This window comes from Nannospalax galili, unplaced genomic scaffold, assembly GCF_000622305.1.
Source record: "Nannospalax galili isolate Female #2095 unplaced genomic scaffold, S.galili_v1.0 scaffold933, whole genome shotgun sequence".
Lineage (NCBI taxonomy): Eukaryota > Metazoa > Chordata > Mammalia > Rodentia > Spalacidae > Nannospalax > Nannospalax galili.
Genome location: NW_008333281.1, coordinates 1,734,408 through 1,751,190, shown reverse-complemented (window position 1 = coordinate 1,751,190; position 16,783 = coordinate 1,734,408). Strand labels below are relative to the sequence as shown.

The 16,783-nt window shown below is 53.1% G+C and overlaps 2 protein-coding genes across 5 annotated transcripts in view; both read right to left on the bottom strand.

The window, feature by feature from the left end:
• Slc38a8 (solute carrier family 38 member 8) overlaps positions 1–6,414 on the bottom strand; it is a 23,266-nt gene extending 16,852 nt beyond the window's left edge. The window contains exons 1-4 of the mRNA XM_008827923.2: positions 6,348–6,414; positions 5,820–6,014; positions 3,938–4,136; positions 452–584 (exon numbers count right to left, since the gene is read on the bottom strand). Of these exons, the coding sequence (XP_008826145.1) occupies positions 452–584; positions 3,938–4,136; positions 5,820–6,008 (521 nt within the window). The 5' untranslated portion in view covers positions 6,009–6,014; positions 6,348–6,414. The remainder of the gene's footprint in view (positions 1–451; positions 585–3,937; positions 4,137–5,819; positions 6,015–6,347) is intronic.
• A 5,976-nt stretch (positions 6,415–12,390) lies between these two features.
• The window catches only part of Mbtps1 (membrane bound transcription factor peptidase, site 1), a 57,156-nt gene continuing 52,763 nt past the window's right edge, over positions 12,391–16,783 (bottom strand). For 2 of the 4 annotated variants that reach the window (XM_029561033.1, XM_029561032.1), the window contains 2 exons: positions 14,360–14,490; positions 12,391–13,238 (listed from right to left, as the gene is read on the bottom strand). In XM_029561033.1, coding sequence (XP_029416893.1) covers positions 13,042–13,238; positions 14,360–14,490 — 328 coding nt within the window. In that variant the 3' untranslated portion in view covers positions 12,391–13,041. Of the gene's footprint in view, positions 13,239–14,359; positions 14,491–15,018; positions 15,105–16,783 lie in introns of all 4 variants that reach the window. The other 2 variants (XM_029561035.1, XM_029561034.1) reach the window with 2 other exon arrangements.

Sequence of the window (16,783 nt, the reverse complement as noted above, 5' to 3'; positions counted from 1 at the left end):
CATGTAAGATGCAAGATGTCTTGTATACGTACAGAAAACTGTCAAAGAATAAATTAAAAATTATGTTTTTTAAAAACAATTTATTGCCAGGCGTGGTGGCGCACGCCTTTAATCCCAGCACTCAGGAGGCAGAGGCAGGCAGATCTCTGTGAGACTGAGGTCAGTCTGGTCTACATAGTGAATTCCAGGTCAGCTGGGGCTGCAGGGAGACCCTGTCCCAATAAGACACACACACACAAAAATTATTCTAAAAGGAATTTGTTGTTACAGGTTGTGTTTTTGACTTACTTATATTTCTACCATGAGTGCATACCTGGTATAACTTCTAATTCTTCTCAAGTAGGAGGCCCACCTGGCATTTCCTTTGTCCCTCCCAGTACCAACACCATCCACTCACGGCAGGGCCTTGTTATGCAGTTGCCCTGGCCAGAAGCCTCTGCAGCCCCCATACCTGGTGTACTTCTGAAAGGCGATTTCCTGCGGTGCTGACAGGGGCAGGATGACCAGCACGGAGAGCAGGGGCAGGGTGAAGTGCTGTGCAGCGTACCAAGGCTGTGGGACCTCGGGCAGGAGGGAGTCACACACTGGTGAAGATGGGGACAAGAGCTGGGTCAGGGAGCACAGAGCAGCCACAGGGTACAGACAGATGAGCTGGGGGCTAAGTTAGCCTGAGGGCAGGTGAGATGGGGCCCTGTCTGTTCTCTTGAAAGGGGGAACCCCACATTTCATAAAGTCATTCAACAAGCACACCGGAGCTCCCTCTGCTGCACTGAGAGCTGTTGACTCGCACACCCAGTGGCTGACCAGAGTCAAATGGGGCTCAGGCTGCAGCGCTGATGTGGAGTATCACCTTTGTCCTTGCTGTGTCTCTACTGCTGCTGAACAGTCCCACACTGCAAAGCTTGGCCGCAGAACACAGAAACGTGGAGCTGATCTAAGAGACAGGATGGGTAGGGGAGGGAAGCAAGGAAGCAGGCCACAGCCTGAAGCTAAAATGACCCAGACCCAAGGCGAGGTGGTCCCTGCAATCCCACTGGATGGGGGTCAGGCTGGCAGCATCCAGGGTCGCTTGCATCGCAGGGAGCAAGACTCTTTTGCTCTGTCAAACAATAATCACACCCTGGGAAAGAAATGGCTGCCTTGTGAGAATAGTTCCTCCAGTAGGGTGAGGCCAAGGAAAGTGCCCCAGCTCGGCCACTGAGCAGAGGTCCCAGCAGAGGGATTGTGGGGGGGCGGGGGCGGCAGAGCCACCTCTGAGACAGACACTAAGAGGATGGAGGTCACTGGTGGGTTTCAGACTTCTCCTGGGGTAGGGTACAAGCCCTGCCTCCCTGGAATCACTTGCAGCCAGAATTCCAGCTGAGACATGTGACATCAGGACACCACCACTCCTTCCTAAACCTGAAATGTCTAGCCATCCCATGAGGTAGTCAGCAACCATGAGGTCATTTGTACCCAACTCATGTGGCAACTGCCCAAACTCTGTTAGGCTTGTCGTCCTCCAAGGACAGACAAATGCCCAATGACCAGACCAGAAAGATGCGAGCAAGCTCTCTCCATCCCAGTCAGTCCACTGAGACCTGGGGTGGCTCAGAGCCTAGTCAGGACTCTGAGCACCGTGCAGCAACCTGGAGACTCCAGCTCCCCAACACAGTGCCCCTTGCTGGAACTGAGGGTTGACAGGAGCTTGCCACTGGTAGGTAGGGCGATCTGTGACTGTTTATTCTCTGTGAGATTCAAAGATACCAACCTCCATGCTTTTGGGTATAAGAGATTGTTTTGGGATTCCAAAATCCCACAGCGAGGGACCTCTTCATGCATGGGTCAGGAGAGATGAAAGCAAACCGCACGACTGGACTCTAACCCTATCAACAACGTGTTCCAATTAAGCCTAACGTTCCAATTAAAATCTGAAGTTGTCAAGATGATTTTAAAAACCCCACAAGATTCAAACATATGCTGTCTACAAGGAATGCTTTAAAAATCCAAACCATAGCTAGCTTCAAAGTAAAAGACTAGGAAGAGCACCCATGAACGCTGATCTTAAGGAAGCTAAGACAAGTCTATTTAAAAAGCAGAAAAGGTGGACTTCATGCCAGGGATAAAGCAGAACATTTTGTAATAATGAAAGAAGGCACCTGATCACAGGCTCCAACAGCCATGGGTTGTGGAATTAAAGGGTAAAGTAGGCACATCTGCAGTCACAGTTGAAGGTGTCAACAGGCTCTTAGAGAGCACCAGACTAACCAGGACATTTAAGTCAGCAAAGATGGGCTAGGGATACAGTTGTTGGTGGAGTATTTGCTGAACACTCAGGAAACCCCTGTCCCTCCCCAGCACTGAATACACTGGGCATGGTGCATGCCTGTAATCCCAGAACTCAGGAGGTAGAGGCACAGGGCTAGAGAAATGGCTTAGGTTCCAGAGGCTCTGAGCTTGGTTTCCAGCACCCATGTTGGGTGGCTCACAACTGCTCCAGGGGGATCCATCCCCTCTGGTCTCTGAGGACGCCTACACCCATATGCACATACCTGCCCCCCCCATTAAAAAAATAAAAGGGGCTGGAAAGAAGGCTGTTCTCGCAGAAGACCCAAGTTCAGTTCCCAATACCCACATGGTGGCTCATAACTATAATTCCAGTTCCAGGGGATCCAACACCCACTTCAAGCCTCAATGGACACTGTATGCATGTGGTGCACATACATACATGCAGGCAAAAATCTCATACACATAAAATAAATATAAATAATAATACTAAAATCTTTTATTTTAAGGAGGTGGACAGGGGCTGGAGAGATGGCTCAGAGGTTAAGAGTACTGGCTGCCCTTGTAGAAGACCTGGATTCAATTCCCAACACCCACACAGAGGCTAACAACCATCCTAATTCCAGTTCCAGGGGATCCAAAGTCCTCTTCTGACTTCCATGGGCATTGCACGGCATGGGTGCACCTATATACATGCCAGCAATACACTCATACACATAAGATAAAAACAATTTTTTAAAAAGAGAGAGCATGAGCTATGTTTCCCCACTTTTTAGATATCACCATATCACGATTTATCATACTGGGTCTTAGGCAAAAGAGCACCTTCAGATAATCCCCTGGAACTGGAGTTAAGGACGGTTCGTACCTGCCATGTGGGTGCTGGGAATCGAACCCAGGTCCTCCACAAGAGCAGTCAGTGCTCTTAACCGCTGAGCCACCTCTCCAGCCCCACTATAAATTTTTTTTTAAGAAGGTGGATAGCAAGGTAAGCCCACCCTGACTATGTGAGACCCTGTCTCAAAACAGATCAACACAGAATGCTCACCAAGACTGACCACATTTTGGACCACACAGTAAGTCTCAACAGGTCTCAAAAGATTGAAATGACATAAGAGGATACTTTCTGTCTGTGGTAGAATTAAGACAGAAAGCAAGAAGGGATCTGAACTCCCAAATGGAAACTGAACAAGATGTGGATGTCTCATGTCAGGCCAGAACACACAGCACATTAGTAAATACATTGCCAGGCACGAAAATAAAATCAGAGCAGAAAGCTGGCCGGGTGCGGATATGGCAGTGTTTCCAGAACGATGGAGAAGAGGACGAGAGGCCAAGACTGGATGAGGGCTGAGTCCCACCCGTCCCCGGTGAGAGCTGTACCGGGACGTCTCAGGAGGCCCTTTCTGCAGTGGGCTCCATGCCCCGTCTTGCTTCCACTAGACTTTGCAACTGCAGCCACAGTCTCTCATGGCCTCTTGACTGCTGTCTTGCTGGTGTGCTTTCATTTGTCCCCCTTTCCCACTGTGTTGGGCCCTCACAACATGTGAGGCTTTACCGCTGCTATCCTGGGGGCCCATCCAGTGCCTACTGTCCTGCTTATCACCTGGGGACTCAGGAGTCATTACAGGCGCTGTACCCTGGGTTACCCCAGTATCAGGAAGGTACTTACACTTTTCTAGCTGGTCCCCAATCACCCTGAGGAAGGCCACCGAAATCATGAGCAGGTTGATCAGGAAGCAGGCCTCGCATAGCTTCCCAATGGCAGGTCCACACAATTCACGCACCACACCCTGGTAGGTGGTCTGGCCGCTGACAGAGGCTGCATAACCCAGGATGACCAGTCCAGTGATCAGGAAGACCAAAGCAACCTGCAGAGGGGAGTGTGGGGCTATGTGTACTAGTGACACAACCCAAGGGTTGGCTGGTCCAGGTGTGCCCCCCCCACCCCCAGCCTCTGCAATGATCAGAGCCTGGTGCACAGCCTGGGCTCCCACTAGAGGGGCCAGGACCCATTCTGCCCCAGGTCAGAGCTGCAGGGCAGGTGGATGCTGACGGCCTCTCTGGTTCTGTGTCTGAGTCTGGGGTTCTGGCCGTTTTCTATTGCTATAGGATAGATGAAACTTCACAAATTGAGGCTGGAGAGATGGCTCAGCAGTTAAGAGCACTGAATGCTCTTGCAGAGGACTGGGTTCAATCCCCAGCACCCACATGGCAGCCAACAACTATCTGTAACTCCAGCTCCAGGGGATCTGACGTAGTTCTTCTGGCCTCCATGGGCATTACACAACACAGATGTACTTAGATACATGCAGGCAAAACACTCATACACATAAAATAATATTTTAAAAAACCTTCACAAATCCAGAGAGCTGAAATTGCTCCCCTAATGTTGCCTCAAAACACGGCTACAAGCGTGGTGGGGAAGAGGGTGTCTGGGCTCATCTACTGTGTGCTGTGAAGCAAATCCCTTAGCCTCTGCCTATGAGCTGGGGATAGCCCCACCCACTTCGCAGGCGTGCTAGGGGGCCAGTGGGCCTGAACACGGCAGCTGATGCTTTCTGCTTGGTGTCAGGCCCAAGAGGGTTCTCTGTAAGTCGGTGGCAGGTGGGGGTGCCCTTCCAACTGTCCTCTGGGGCTCCCACAGCATCAGCTTGTATTTCTTCAACACTGATTGTTAACACTTTTCACACATCCACAAGAGTTGGGACACTGCAGTTGTAAGCCATCCCTGAATGAAAGGTGTTACTGGGAATCTCCCAGTAGGGTCTTCTTGCAATTGGTTCAATTTCCACATCTTATGAAATGCATTGTCACCACTACACATTCTAACTGCCGCCAGGGTCTTGTGGCCTCATGACTCTTGCTGGTGAGCTGATTTCCCACAATCCACCCTCAAACAGGCTCCTGGTATCACCTGTGTCTGCGCTTCACAGTGCGGCATTGACCATCTGAGTTTGCAGGGTGCGTGAGCTGGCTGCTGGTGTTGTGATTCCCCAGAATGCTCTGGGGTGTCCACTGCTAATGACAGCTCGGGGGTCTGTGCAGTCTTCCCTCATGGGCTGAACATACACAAAATGAGCTGCAGAGACGCTTGTATAGTACTAGATAGTGCAGTGTGTGTGTGTGTGTGTGTGTGTGTGTGCGTGCATGTGCATGCGTGTGTGCGTGCACACGCATGCACACACAAGTCAAACCCGTCACCACATCTAGTATTATTCCACTCATGGGCTCCCATATTGGCTTTTCCAAGCACAGCGCTGAGAGGTACATCAGTGCTATGCGCACCTGCAGCTTGTAACTTCTTCCCCACGTGCTCTTCAGAGATGATCACATCCTAATCCTCAGAGCCTGTGGAGGAGTTAGGTGGGACAGTTCTTGCCGGTGTCCCACCAATAGCAGCAAGACATCTTCCTTCAGGAGCAGAAGCTGGAAAGAGGGCCCAGCTGCCTTGGGAAGGCAGCGGCTCTGCAGGTACAAGCCTAAGGGTTCCACCTGGAAAAGCCAGTTACCTCCCACCTGTGCCCAACACCCTATGGTATTTCAAGACTCACCAGCGCCACCAGGAAGGTGGGCACCACACCGCCTGCCTTGTGGAAGGCCCAGGGAAAGTTGAGCAGGCCGGCACCCAGTGCAGACTTCAGGAGAATGAACACGGCACCCAGCGAGGATAGGGTGGGGTTGGCGGCAGCAGTGAGGGGCTTGTCCAGGAGGCCTTTGCTCCCTCTGGTCTGTCCCTCCATGGCCAGCTGGGGCAGCAGCGGGACGGAGAGGAAAGGCTGGATTCACACGTCTTCCTTTCCCAAGCTCCAGGCTCCAGGCTCATGGCCAGGCAGCATGAGCCAGGGCAGATAAGGCACCCCACCCCACCCCCACCCCCCTTGGCCTCCTTTTACCCTTTCCCAGGAGGGTTGTATTCATTTGCCCTGTGATGCCCCATTTATTCTCCCGAGTCCTCCCTCCTTCCCCTTTTCTTCTGAACCTCTGGCCTTGTCTTCCCCTGGGTGCTCAATCCCCGTTCTCTACCCACAACTGTGCCTCCAAACGTCAGCTCCCACAGGGCCCAGAGCCCTAATCCTTACCAAACCCCCAATGCTCAGATGCCCAGTTCCGGGCTACCAGGCGAGCTCAGGCGTCCTCCAGGTGCTTCGGCTGCATAGCTGGGTCCGAGGAGTGGGCGGGAGGAAAGTCTAGCCCTGCACAGATGTGCTAATGAGCATTTATTAAGGGAGCTCTAGAGGCCATCTGTTGGGGTCATGGTCCAAAGTCTACTGGGACAGAGATGAACGGCCAAGGCCACCTGTCCCAAGTTTCTAATTGTGGAATTCCGTCCTGATCTGGGTGACCTAATATGTGGGACTTGTGCAGGCCCCTCCCTGGGGTGGGGCTTTCTCTCCACAGCCTGTGGGACACAGCTCAGCTGGGATCCATCCAGGCCAGGCCCACCAGCTAATCCCACCCCCGGCAGCTCCAGAGTCAGCTTCTTCCGTCTCTGCCTTCGGCACCCCTCACAGTACCCCGGTTTAGGTGGTGGAGGGCTCTGGGCTGAGCTGTTTACTCGGGGTCTCTGGGCAGTGTGGCACTCACTCAGCCCCAAGGTCAGCAGACACTGTCAGTTTCCTCTCACTTCCTGATCCTTCGGGTAGTGAGAGCTGTTCAAATGAACCCTGGCTTCCGCTACACCTGGGCCTTGTTGAAAGGCAGATGATTGCCCCTACCTTCTAGAGAGCTCCGGGAGGCTGCAAGTCAGGGCCATACTGAGTACATCGCTGAAGCAATGCTTGGGCAGCTAACCTGGCCCCACACGTCAAGATCAAACCTAGAATTTGCATCTGCTTGTTGTAGGAAGCCAGGCCCCCTCCTGCTTCAGTTCAGACAGCAGGCTGCACCAGGATCCCCTGGAGGACTTGTGCAGAGAGGTGACCAAGTCATCCATCCCCTGAATTTCTGCCTCAGTGGGCCTGGGGTGGGCCGGAGAATCTACCTGACTGTCTAGCTCGTCTCCTGCTGTTGGCCCAGGGACCCCCACTGAGAACTGCTGCTTTAAGTGAAACAACCTCCAGACCCTGAGCCAGTCCATCCCATCAGCCTGTCAGGGATGGCCCCCAAAGGGCTGTTTCCTCTGCGTTTCTAACATCTCAACCGATGCAGTGACCTCGAGGCTCTGCACCATAGATGCTCACTAAATGCCTGCCAGCGTCTTGGCAGGAAGGCCCTGAGAGGCTGTGGTGCCATCTGCTGCCTGCCCTGTGCTAACAAGAGTCAGCACACAGGAAGTAGTGAAGGAAGGAGAGGAGAAGGAAGTGAGAAAGGGGGGGTGTCCAGAAAAACAAGAAAGTCACTTGGTCTCCTGTGTTGACTTCCTGGGGCAGCTGTAACTGGGTGCTGCCAACTTGGTAACTTGAAGTAACAGCTACATTCTCATCCCAGAGGCTCAGGGCTGAGACCAGCGTGTGGTAGGGCAGTTCTCCCTCAGCAGGATCTGGGGGAGGCTCCTGGCCTTTCCCAGGGGCTGGTGCCTGCCGGTCCATCTCCATGGCTGCTGGGATGTCACCCCCATCTCTGACCATTTTCACATGGGAGTCCCCTGTGCCACGGCTCCCAGGAAGGCCTGGGGTCTGTGGTCCATGTCCAGGCCGACCTGGACAAGCCTTTCTACTCCATGTGGAGTCAGGGTATTAAGCCTGTGGAAGATGGTGCTGGATATTGGGTGGGGCGGGGGTGGTAGGGCCAGTGTGGGAGTCTGGGGTGGCAGGAAGGTGGGTCCCCCATAGTAGCATATGGTATTTACTGAGGTGACACAGTGCCTTCTGAGCAGACAAGAGGCGCAACCTTTCACCACACCCGGCCTCCTAAGAAAAAAGCTAGTGTTTGGCTAAGGCCCAGGGCTAAGGCTTCAGCAGTCCAGCCTTTGTACTTCTTTATCAGCTTAGGGGCCAGGGCGCTCCCGTCTCTCCCAGGGTCTCTCATCAGCAGCCCATTAGTGTGCATGACTTAGAAATTGGCCAGTGGGCTGTGAAATCCCAGCACCAGGAAAATCTCTTAATTCTGTGGGGCTCTGATATCCTGCCTCTGCTGGTCTCCCAGGGCTGTGTGACCTTTCCCTCCGATGGAGGGGCACCTGTGCAGCTCCATTTGCAGCCAAGGGCAGATGGGTGGCCACCCGGCAGTCGGGCCCATAGTGTCGGTGCAGAGCAGGAGCAAGGAGGCGCGCAGAGGTGCCTGGGGAATTATCCGGGTGCTGGCTCACACAGCACCACCCCAGAGCACTCATGCCCAGCCCTTCCCTCTTCACTCAGCCCTGCCGAGCCAACCTGTTCACCAGGGACTTCCTAAGGGCTGCTCCTTCCCTGTCGAGCGTCAGATGACAAGACAGGGACTCTCATGGGATGCTTAGAAAGCTCTGGATCACATGAGGTAGTTGGCAGGAAGGGCCATCTGCCATTCACTGGGTCTTTGGCTTGACAGCCTGTGAAGTGGATGGTGAGGTGCTTCTTGTCAGGGGCTGTCAGGAGTGGTCCATGGGGAAAGCTGGAGATGCAGGAGCATGAGACGATGTTTGTCAGCTGTTGGTGTCCAAGCAGGAGCGTAGGTCACATGCTGCATCTGTGGGGCATTTTATTCTCAGCCCCATGGGGAGCTTCTAGAATGTCTTCTAAGCCTTAGCTACATCAGGACACTGAAGACCCCTCCAAGCTGCCGGTCCTTCCCTTGGTGTTCCAGGCACACTGGGCTGTCGCAGGACTACCATCTCCTAGAGAAAGCCTGACGTGCTCAACGGGCAGGGCGTCCCCAGCCCCGGAGCCAGTGGAGAACCTCAAAAAAACGCTGGTACAGGAAGCTGGGATGCTCAAATAGAACCAGCGTTACATCCCTGACAACAGAGCGAGGGTCCAGCCTTCCTGACGACAGGCGCTCGGGACTTAAAGTGGCAGCTCACAGTGACCCACAGTCCTGTGGGAAACACATGGCATCTTAGGAACCAAGAAATCACGCAGCCAGCTGACGAGGGCACCAAGATGTCCTCTACCTGACCCTGAAGTCCTTGTGATTTGATCTCAGCCAAGCGGGCCGGGCAGGACACAGGACGTAGGGGCTGCAGCCAGGGCTGACCCAGCAACCTCTGCTTCCTCGATGGCCTGTGCACAGACCCATGCCCATAGCTCAGGTCTCCAGGGTTAAAAGACTCTCCCAGCCCCTAAGAACCCCTAAGCTAGGTGTTCCCTGGGGCTGGCTGGTTACAAGGATCCCCAGAGGAGATGTGTGTAAGCCTGTATGTGGGGGGGGGCAGATGAATGTACCTCACCATGCTGAGTTTGCACTTTGGGGGTTAGGTACCCTCCCAATGCTGTTCCACCCTCACCACTAATTCCAGAGCATTTTCATCATCCCTCCCAGCCCTCCCTCCCTAAGAGCTCCCTCCCCTGGCCCTGGCAACTGCTAATCTGCTTTGTCTCCATGGATTTGTCTGTTCTGGACTTTTCACATAAATGTAGTCACAAAAGCTGCAGCCTTTGGTGTCTGGCTTTTCTCCGCCCCCCACGTGCATTTAGGGTTCACCACGCTGTGGCATGGGGCACAGCGTCCTTCCTCCTTCAGACCAGTTTGCCATCTCACCATCTTCATCCTCCAATGGCATGTGGTGGCCTTTTCCTCTTGGCTGTGCCAGTGAAGCCCTCCTGTAGGTCTGATTCAACCACCTGCTTTCTTTGGGACACATCTTTGTAGTGGAGCTGAGTCTTATGGTCACCAAAACTGAGTTCAAAACCTCGGATGGCTCAGCAGTTTGGGGGCAAGTTCCTGGAATTTGTATTTCTAGGAAACGTCTCTGCAGCGCTTCTCTGGTGCCAGCAAATGAAACAAACATCCTATTGGCATCCACCAAGGCAGGTATCTTTAAAAAAAAAAAATCAAGAACTTTAGTATTTCTCTGGAAACTCTTTACTTAATCCACATATGGGGAGACTGACAACTTCAGGAATTTATGGCTCAGTAGATCAAAGGCCAGCCCTCCCCTGGTCTCGCTAGTGGGTTTCTGAGTGCAGGGCCAAGCCAGCCCTGGGTCCTCTCTGGAATGGTGTGGGTATCGCAGGCCATGAGTGGCCCTGAGTGTCCTGCCCACCACCTCTGCCAAGCCCAGAGCCAAAATCTGGGTAGGTGCAATTGCTATGGAACTGGCTGGTCTTCAGCATAGGTCCTCCGAGGTCTTGTGTGGAGCTCATTTCTGTATGTGCCCAGCATGGATGTGGATGGACGTGTGTGTGTGTGTGTGTGTGTGTGTGTGTGTGTGTGTGTGTGTAAAGATCCGGACATGGGTATACCCACAGAGACAGAACGAACATGGACTCCCAGAGCACATGCTTAGCTAAGTCAGGAATAGGGCAGAGCTTGAGAATGTTAAATGTCTAGGAGCTTGTGTTGGGGACAGTCTAACAAGGTTAAGTTTGCCTGCAGCCAGCAAGCCTGTAGAGACGTGGCAGGCCTTGATCAAGGGCAGCTCTACTATAGCCCTGAAGCCCGAGGCATGAGCAGGCGTGAAGGGCCTGCAGGGAGGCCCCTTTCTGTCCAGCAGCCTAGATGCTTGCTTCTGAGCTGTGCTGGCCTCCAGCAGGCCATCTTCACGTGGAAGTGGAAGTGGGCATCCTTGGTCCTGTTTCACTGGTAGGAGGCCCAGAGCATCCACCAACCAGGACAAGCAGTGGGGACAGGATGCAAACTGGGTGATGTCACATATTCCACACTTCAGGCCCCTGTCACCTCAGGAAAAGATGGGACCTGGGTACCTCCGAGTCTTGGCCCTTCTCCCCATCCCTATGACCTGTCAGGCCCTGCGTGTCAGTGAAATGCTCATCCCAGTGGCCATGTGTGCCAAGGGGCGACGGGCGGCCCACACCTGCAGAGGACCAGAGGCTCCACACGCAGAGCCAGGGTCACCTCCTGAGGGTACACATGCCACTGTGCAGACAGACTCAGCGCTGCTCATGGCATCCTCAAGTACCTGGAACAGACAGCAAGCCCTTCAGGGGGCACAGTAACACGTCTCCAAACCAACAGCAATCACAAGAGCAGCCAGACCTGCAAGTGACCCACAGACCTACCAAACACAAGACACATGGGGCATCCGCTCTTCTCCCCAGACTTCCTTCTGCCTATGGCCCAGGATTCCATGACCCACAGTCTTCCAAGCAGCTGCTAGCACCTGTGGTGTGCAGAGATAAAGCCTGGCAGGCCACACTGGTAAGACACGGACTCCACAGTGAGAGGACGCTCAGACTTAGCATGGCTTCTTACAGCCAAAGGAAAAGCCCTGAACCTGACCAAAACTAAAACCTGTCATGCTTCAAAGGCTGCTGTCATGAAAGGGAGAGCCCACTCAGAAAGATGAGGGGACACGCTTCCAAACCTGGTAAGGCACTTGTACCCCAACATGTGAAGAACCCTCACATCCATAAAAATTCAAATAACCCAATTAAAAACCAGGAAAAAGTTCAAAATAGACATTTCTCCAAGGAAGATCCACAAGTGGCCAGGCAGTACTCACCACCTCATGGTGAGAAATGCACAGCAAAACCAGAATTATCTCACTGTGAGGGCGGCTATGACCAGCAGAGCAGAAACAGGCCAGGGCCGGGGCGAGACACCGGGCCTCACACACTGCAGGTGTGTAAAATGGTGTGGCTGGAGGGAGATGCCAGGCCTCACACAACACAAGTGTATAAAATGGTGCTTTGGGGAGGCTGGCTTCCTCCAAAAGTTAAACCCTGAGTTCTGGGACTTTATCACCCTATAATACTGCCCAAAGAAATAAAACCAGCCTCACCCAGGTACCACCGAGTGACCACACCATCCAGAGTTCATGGTTAGAAATGCCAGCCAAGTCACATCACAGAAAGCAGACTGTAGGGCTGGGAAAGAACAGGTATGACTGCTAACAGGACAGTTCCCTGAGAATGTTCTGGAGTCAAGATGCAAAAGATGACAGCTATGTCACCTGGTGAAAATACTCAACCCACTGAATTGTACCTTCAGATGCACACTTACGGAACGTGACCTAGCACAGAAAGATTAGCAGGCTGTCAGAGACAGAGAGGGAAGGTAGCAGGAGTCTGGTACGTAATACAGTCGGGCTTTGCAAGGTTATGCGTATTTATTGAAAACTTCCTTCACCAACAATGGCGAAGTCAAGACCTCAAATTACAAAACATGATGGCAGTTGACACTTATAAAAATAGAGCAAAGGCCTATGCTTCACAGACTTGTGCACGCTTCCTTCGGCCCCGTCCTCTCATCAGAAAGGAGACCACGGGTCTGTCACCACTTATGATGTCATAGTAGAAAACCGTACTTCATTGACAAAAAAAATAGCTTTGCTTCCAAATAGCACAAGTCTTTAAAGTGACTCTTCTCCACAATAAATATAGAAAATAGCCTTTAACAAGCATGTCTTAGCGTGGTCAGAAGTTGCTGCATTTCTGTGAAGTCCATCGGCCCTTCAGGCAGTCATGCCCAGAAGCCCTTCGAGGTTCTGTGTCTTTGGCGCACTCAGCTGTGGGGCGGGACGCTGTTGGAGGTTGAGCTGCTGAGGTCCTCCCGCCAGGGCTCAGGGCTGCGAGGTACTCCAGGTTGTACCTTCAGGGAGGCCCAGGTAGAACAGACTAATTCAGCCACAGCTAGAGATGGGGTCCCTCAGAAATGGACCTCTTCCAGGAACATCCTCCGAGGTCCCAGGTACCCATCGGAGTGGACCAAGGCTTGTGTGGCTCGGCAGAGTGACTATCACACAGACGGGGTCCTTGGGGGGTGGGCCTGTTGTGTGAGCTGTGGGCGCTTGGCCCTGGGCCTCCTCCGCTTTGGCCGGCTCTTGGCCTTGCTGATCTGTACCACAAAGAAGGCCAGGGCCACCATGGCTCCCAAGAAGGCGAAGACAGGGATGGTCTGCCCGACCTCCTGGTTGTAGCGGCCTGGCATGATACCTGTAACAGGACAATAATTAGTCACAGAGCTAGAGCGACAGCCTTACTGAGAATCAGCTCATCAGAGGCCAAACACTCTAACAGCATTAGCTGGGCTGGCAGGGCAGACATCACTTCTGAGAGGGAGCTCAAGCAGCTCAGCCTGCTAACAGTGTGGGCGAGAGGGACATGCAGCCAATTCTGGCTAGCTGAGCCCAAGCAAGCCTGTGGGAGGGGTGGGGGGGGTGGCTCATGGCTGGTAGACAAGCCTTGACCCTGTCCTGGCCGACCTCCATCAGTGCGACCCAGAGAGGCTTTCTGCATCTCTAGGAGCAATGGAAAACACACCGGACTCAATCCAGCAGTGCTGGAGTCCTACGAGCCGAGGAGACAGAGGAAAGCAGTAAAGTAGGGAGGTATGGCCACACTCCCCTAGTTGGAAAGCCTCCCAAGGTGGCCACCAAGGGCCCTGAGTTTAGAAGTCAATGTCATGGGCTCGCCAGCTTGCTCTCATCAGGGCACCCTGTGACCCTAGGCCTTCAGGATCTTGGTTTCACAAAATGAAGTTCCCACGGTTGGCCGACCAGGGCTGGGGCACTTTTTCACAGGCCGTCAAGTTTCTGGCCAATTCCTGAAACCCACAGAAAACCCCACTTTGGAGCTATAAACACTCGAGGCCACAGGATTTTCCAGAGCAAAAGGGCCACTAACATTCGGCAGGAGTGATCTGGATCCGTTCTCCAGCTAAAGAGCCTGAGAAAGAAGTTCCATTTGCACAGAAGACAGAACGGAGCACAAGTGTGTGCGGCTCAATCAGGTGCAGGCTTGGGCAGAAGGCCAGAAGGCTCCGGGGCCAACACAGCAGAGAAGCCCCACGGAGGGGAGCTGTCCTGGGCACACCGTTCGCCAACAGCATGCAAGTTACTCTGGAAAATTCTAAGTTACCATGTGGCCAACACAAAAGAAATTGAAATTTAAAATATGTTTATAGAATTTTCTAGGAGAAATGACACCATCCTCTAGACCTGCTCATGGCCTTACTGGTTAGCATCACAAAGGTGGCCATCAGGAAGGCCAGGGAAGGCCTGGTCCTCCTCCTCAGGAGGGAGGGAGACCACCTAGAAGTGCACAGCAGAACTCACCTCCAGGAATGTCCCAGGCACCACTTTCGCCAGGGGACAAGGGTCTCACTTGAGGGCGATTCGATCGAAAGTTGGGTAGGACCACTTTGTCCAGGTCAATGGAGAGCAGCTTCTGATGTTTCCAAAGATTGCTTCCAGGAAACAGATTAAAACAAAATGAAGTTAAGTATCTGTCCCTACCAAGGATGTTTAACCAACACACAAGAAACCACAAGCAATGTACAGGGCACCATGAGGGCCTCTGCACTGACCACAGACTGCCACCTGAGCAACATGAACAAGCTGTGGACTCCAGGTCTCCCGAGGTGTCTGAATCGAGCCCATGCTCCGAGACTGCAGGAGCCAGGGAAGCCCTGTCCTAAGGATGCGTACACTACCTGCCCAAGCCATTTCTGCTTATCACTGGGAATACTGCAAAGCAAGCCAGAGGACACAGTCCAGGCTGGACCTCTGGGAGGAGCTGAAGCCTGAGGAGAAGTCATGGAGGTCTTTCCCCGAGGCTCTAAGCAACCTGGGTTTGCTTTCTGATGAATGCAAAATGCAGCCAGGGGACCAGCCTGTCTCCTCAAAGATACCACCACCCAGAGTGAGAACGTAACAGACCACCAGTAACCAGGCCACGAGTAACCAGGCACTGGAGAGCCATGCGCGCCTAGTACCTGCCTGACTGTGGGGTGGGTGTGAGCTCTGTGAAGACGGGTGCTGGGTGGGAACAGGCTTACTCATCTTTGACTCCTCTGCACATCTGAGAATTTGGAAGGCCAATAGAAGGAGAAATGAAGAAAACAGTGACTGGCACACTGCGAATGGCCCCGGAGTGGCAAGCTCAGGGCACTTGGGTAGAGCCATGGACACCAACAGGTAACACCGCTCTGGCTGAAGGAGGGGAGGTACTTGCAGGTGATGAGCTGCTTCCTCCTGCTGTCAATTCACCCAGAAACTGTCAGCAGGAGTCTTTTGTTTGAGCTGAATGAACCCACAGGCATCCAGTCCCATTAGCAGCAACCAGGCCGCAGGTCAGCATGAAGCTAGAGATGAACGAGGCTTCCCCCGGGGGAGAGAGGCTGTCATGGCTCCTGGCCGAGCAACGGCCTGGCAAACTCTGCCAGGACCACACCTTGACCCACTCTGCACAGCTTAAGGCTGCTGCTCAGCGTAAACTCATGTGAGAAGGCTTTCCAGCTGAGCTGGGCGCACAGCTGACAGTACCGCGTGTGACAGTACCGCGTGTCCTGAAGTTGTTACTGTGATTGTACTAGTGCATCATCAGGATTGAAAGCACAGGCGCCACACACGGAAGAGGGTGGAGCTTCCAACAGGGGCCCCTCTCAGAGTCGATGTACCCCCAGCACGGACCCCTGTCCAGCCACGAGCTAGGAAAATGCCTCACCTCACAGAGATGGACCTTACCCTTGGAATGGTCCATGGCCACCTGCAGCTATCTAACACGAGTATGGAACCTTCTAGAGATTCAGAATATGCCTCGAACTAGGTCTCTGAGAACTGAGTAATTTTCCACAAGACGTGAGATGTGATATAAGAGTGCAGTGTAGCATCGTATTAAGGACAGTGACGGATTAGAGACCAAGTCAAAATCCAATTCCAGGGGCTGGACATAATCAGCACCCCGGATGTCCCCAGAGTTAGGAGGATTATCTGATGCGGACAGTCAGATACCAAAGGATGCTGTCATGTCTCTCAGAGTCTTCAGCAACACTGGGGAGAATAATTGGGTTTCTGGCACTTTGGCTAACAAGGACTGCCCTTTGAGCATGAACTGCTGACCATGTCCAGAACATGAAGTCTGGTTTGAATGCTAAGATGACAGAAGGTTCTAAGTAAATAAGGATCCAAAAATGGAAACAGAAGTTTGAGTGGAGAACACTCAGCAAGGAGAGGGCCAGGAAGGGAACTGCTGGGGACAAGCGTGAGCCTAAGCTGTGTGTGTGCACGTGTGTGTGTAGAAAAATGCTGTTGAAGATAAGTGTGAACCTAAGCTCTGTGTGGGACTGTGTGTGTGTACACATACGTGCAGAAAACTGCTGCTGGAGACAAGTGTGAGCCTAAGCTCTAGGTGAGCCTGCGTGTGCGTGTGCACAAGCATGTGGAGGCCAGAGGTCAACCTCAGGTGCCCTCAATCTCTGCCGTGTATTTTGGACACAGGTCTCTCCACCTCCCCAATGCTGGGCTCACAAGTGTGTTGCTGCACCCAGTTTTTCTTTTCTGAAATGGGTGCCAGGGGAGTGGACTTGGCGCAAGTGCTTTGCTAGGCCACCTCCCCAGTCCCAACTTTCTTGTTTCTGTGAGGACATCTTAAGACAGGGTCCTTGGCCAGTACACTGAAGACAGACGGCTTGAACACCTTGCCACGGGTAGCCTCCCCCTCACAGCATGGCGGTGGCCCTGCCTCTGGCCACACCACTT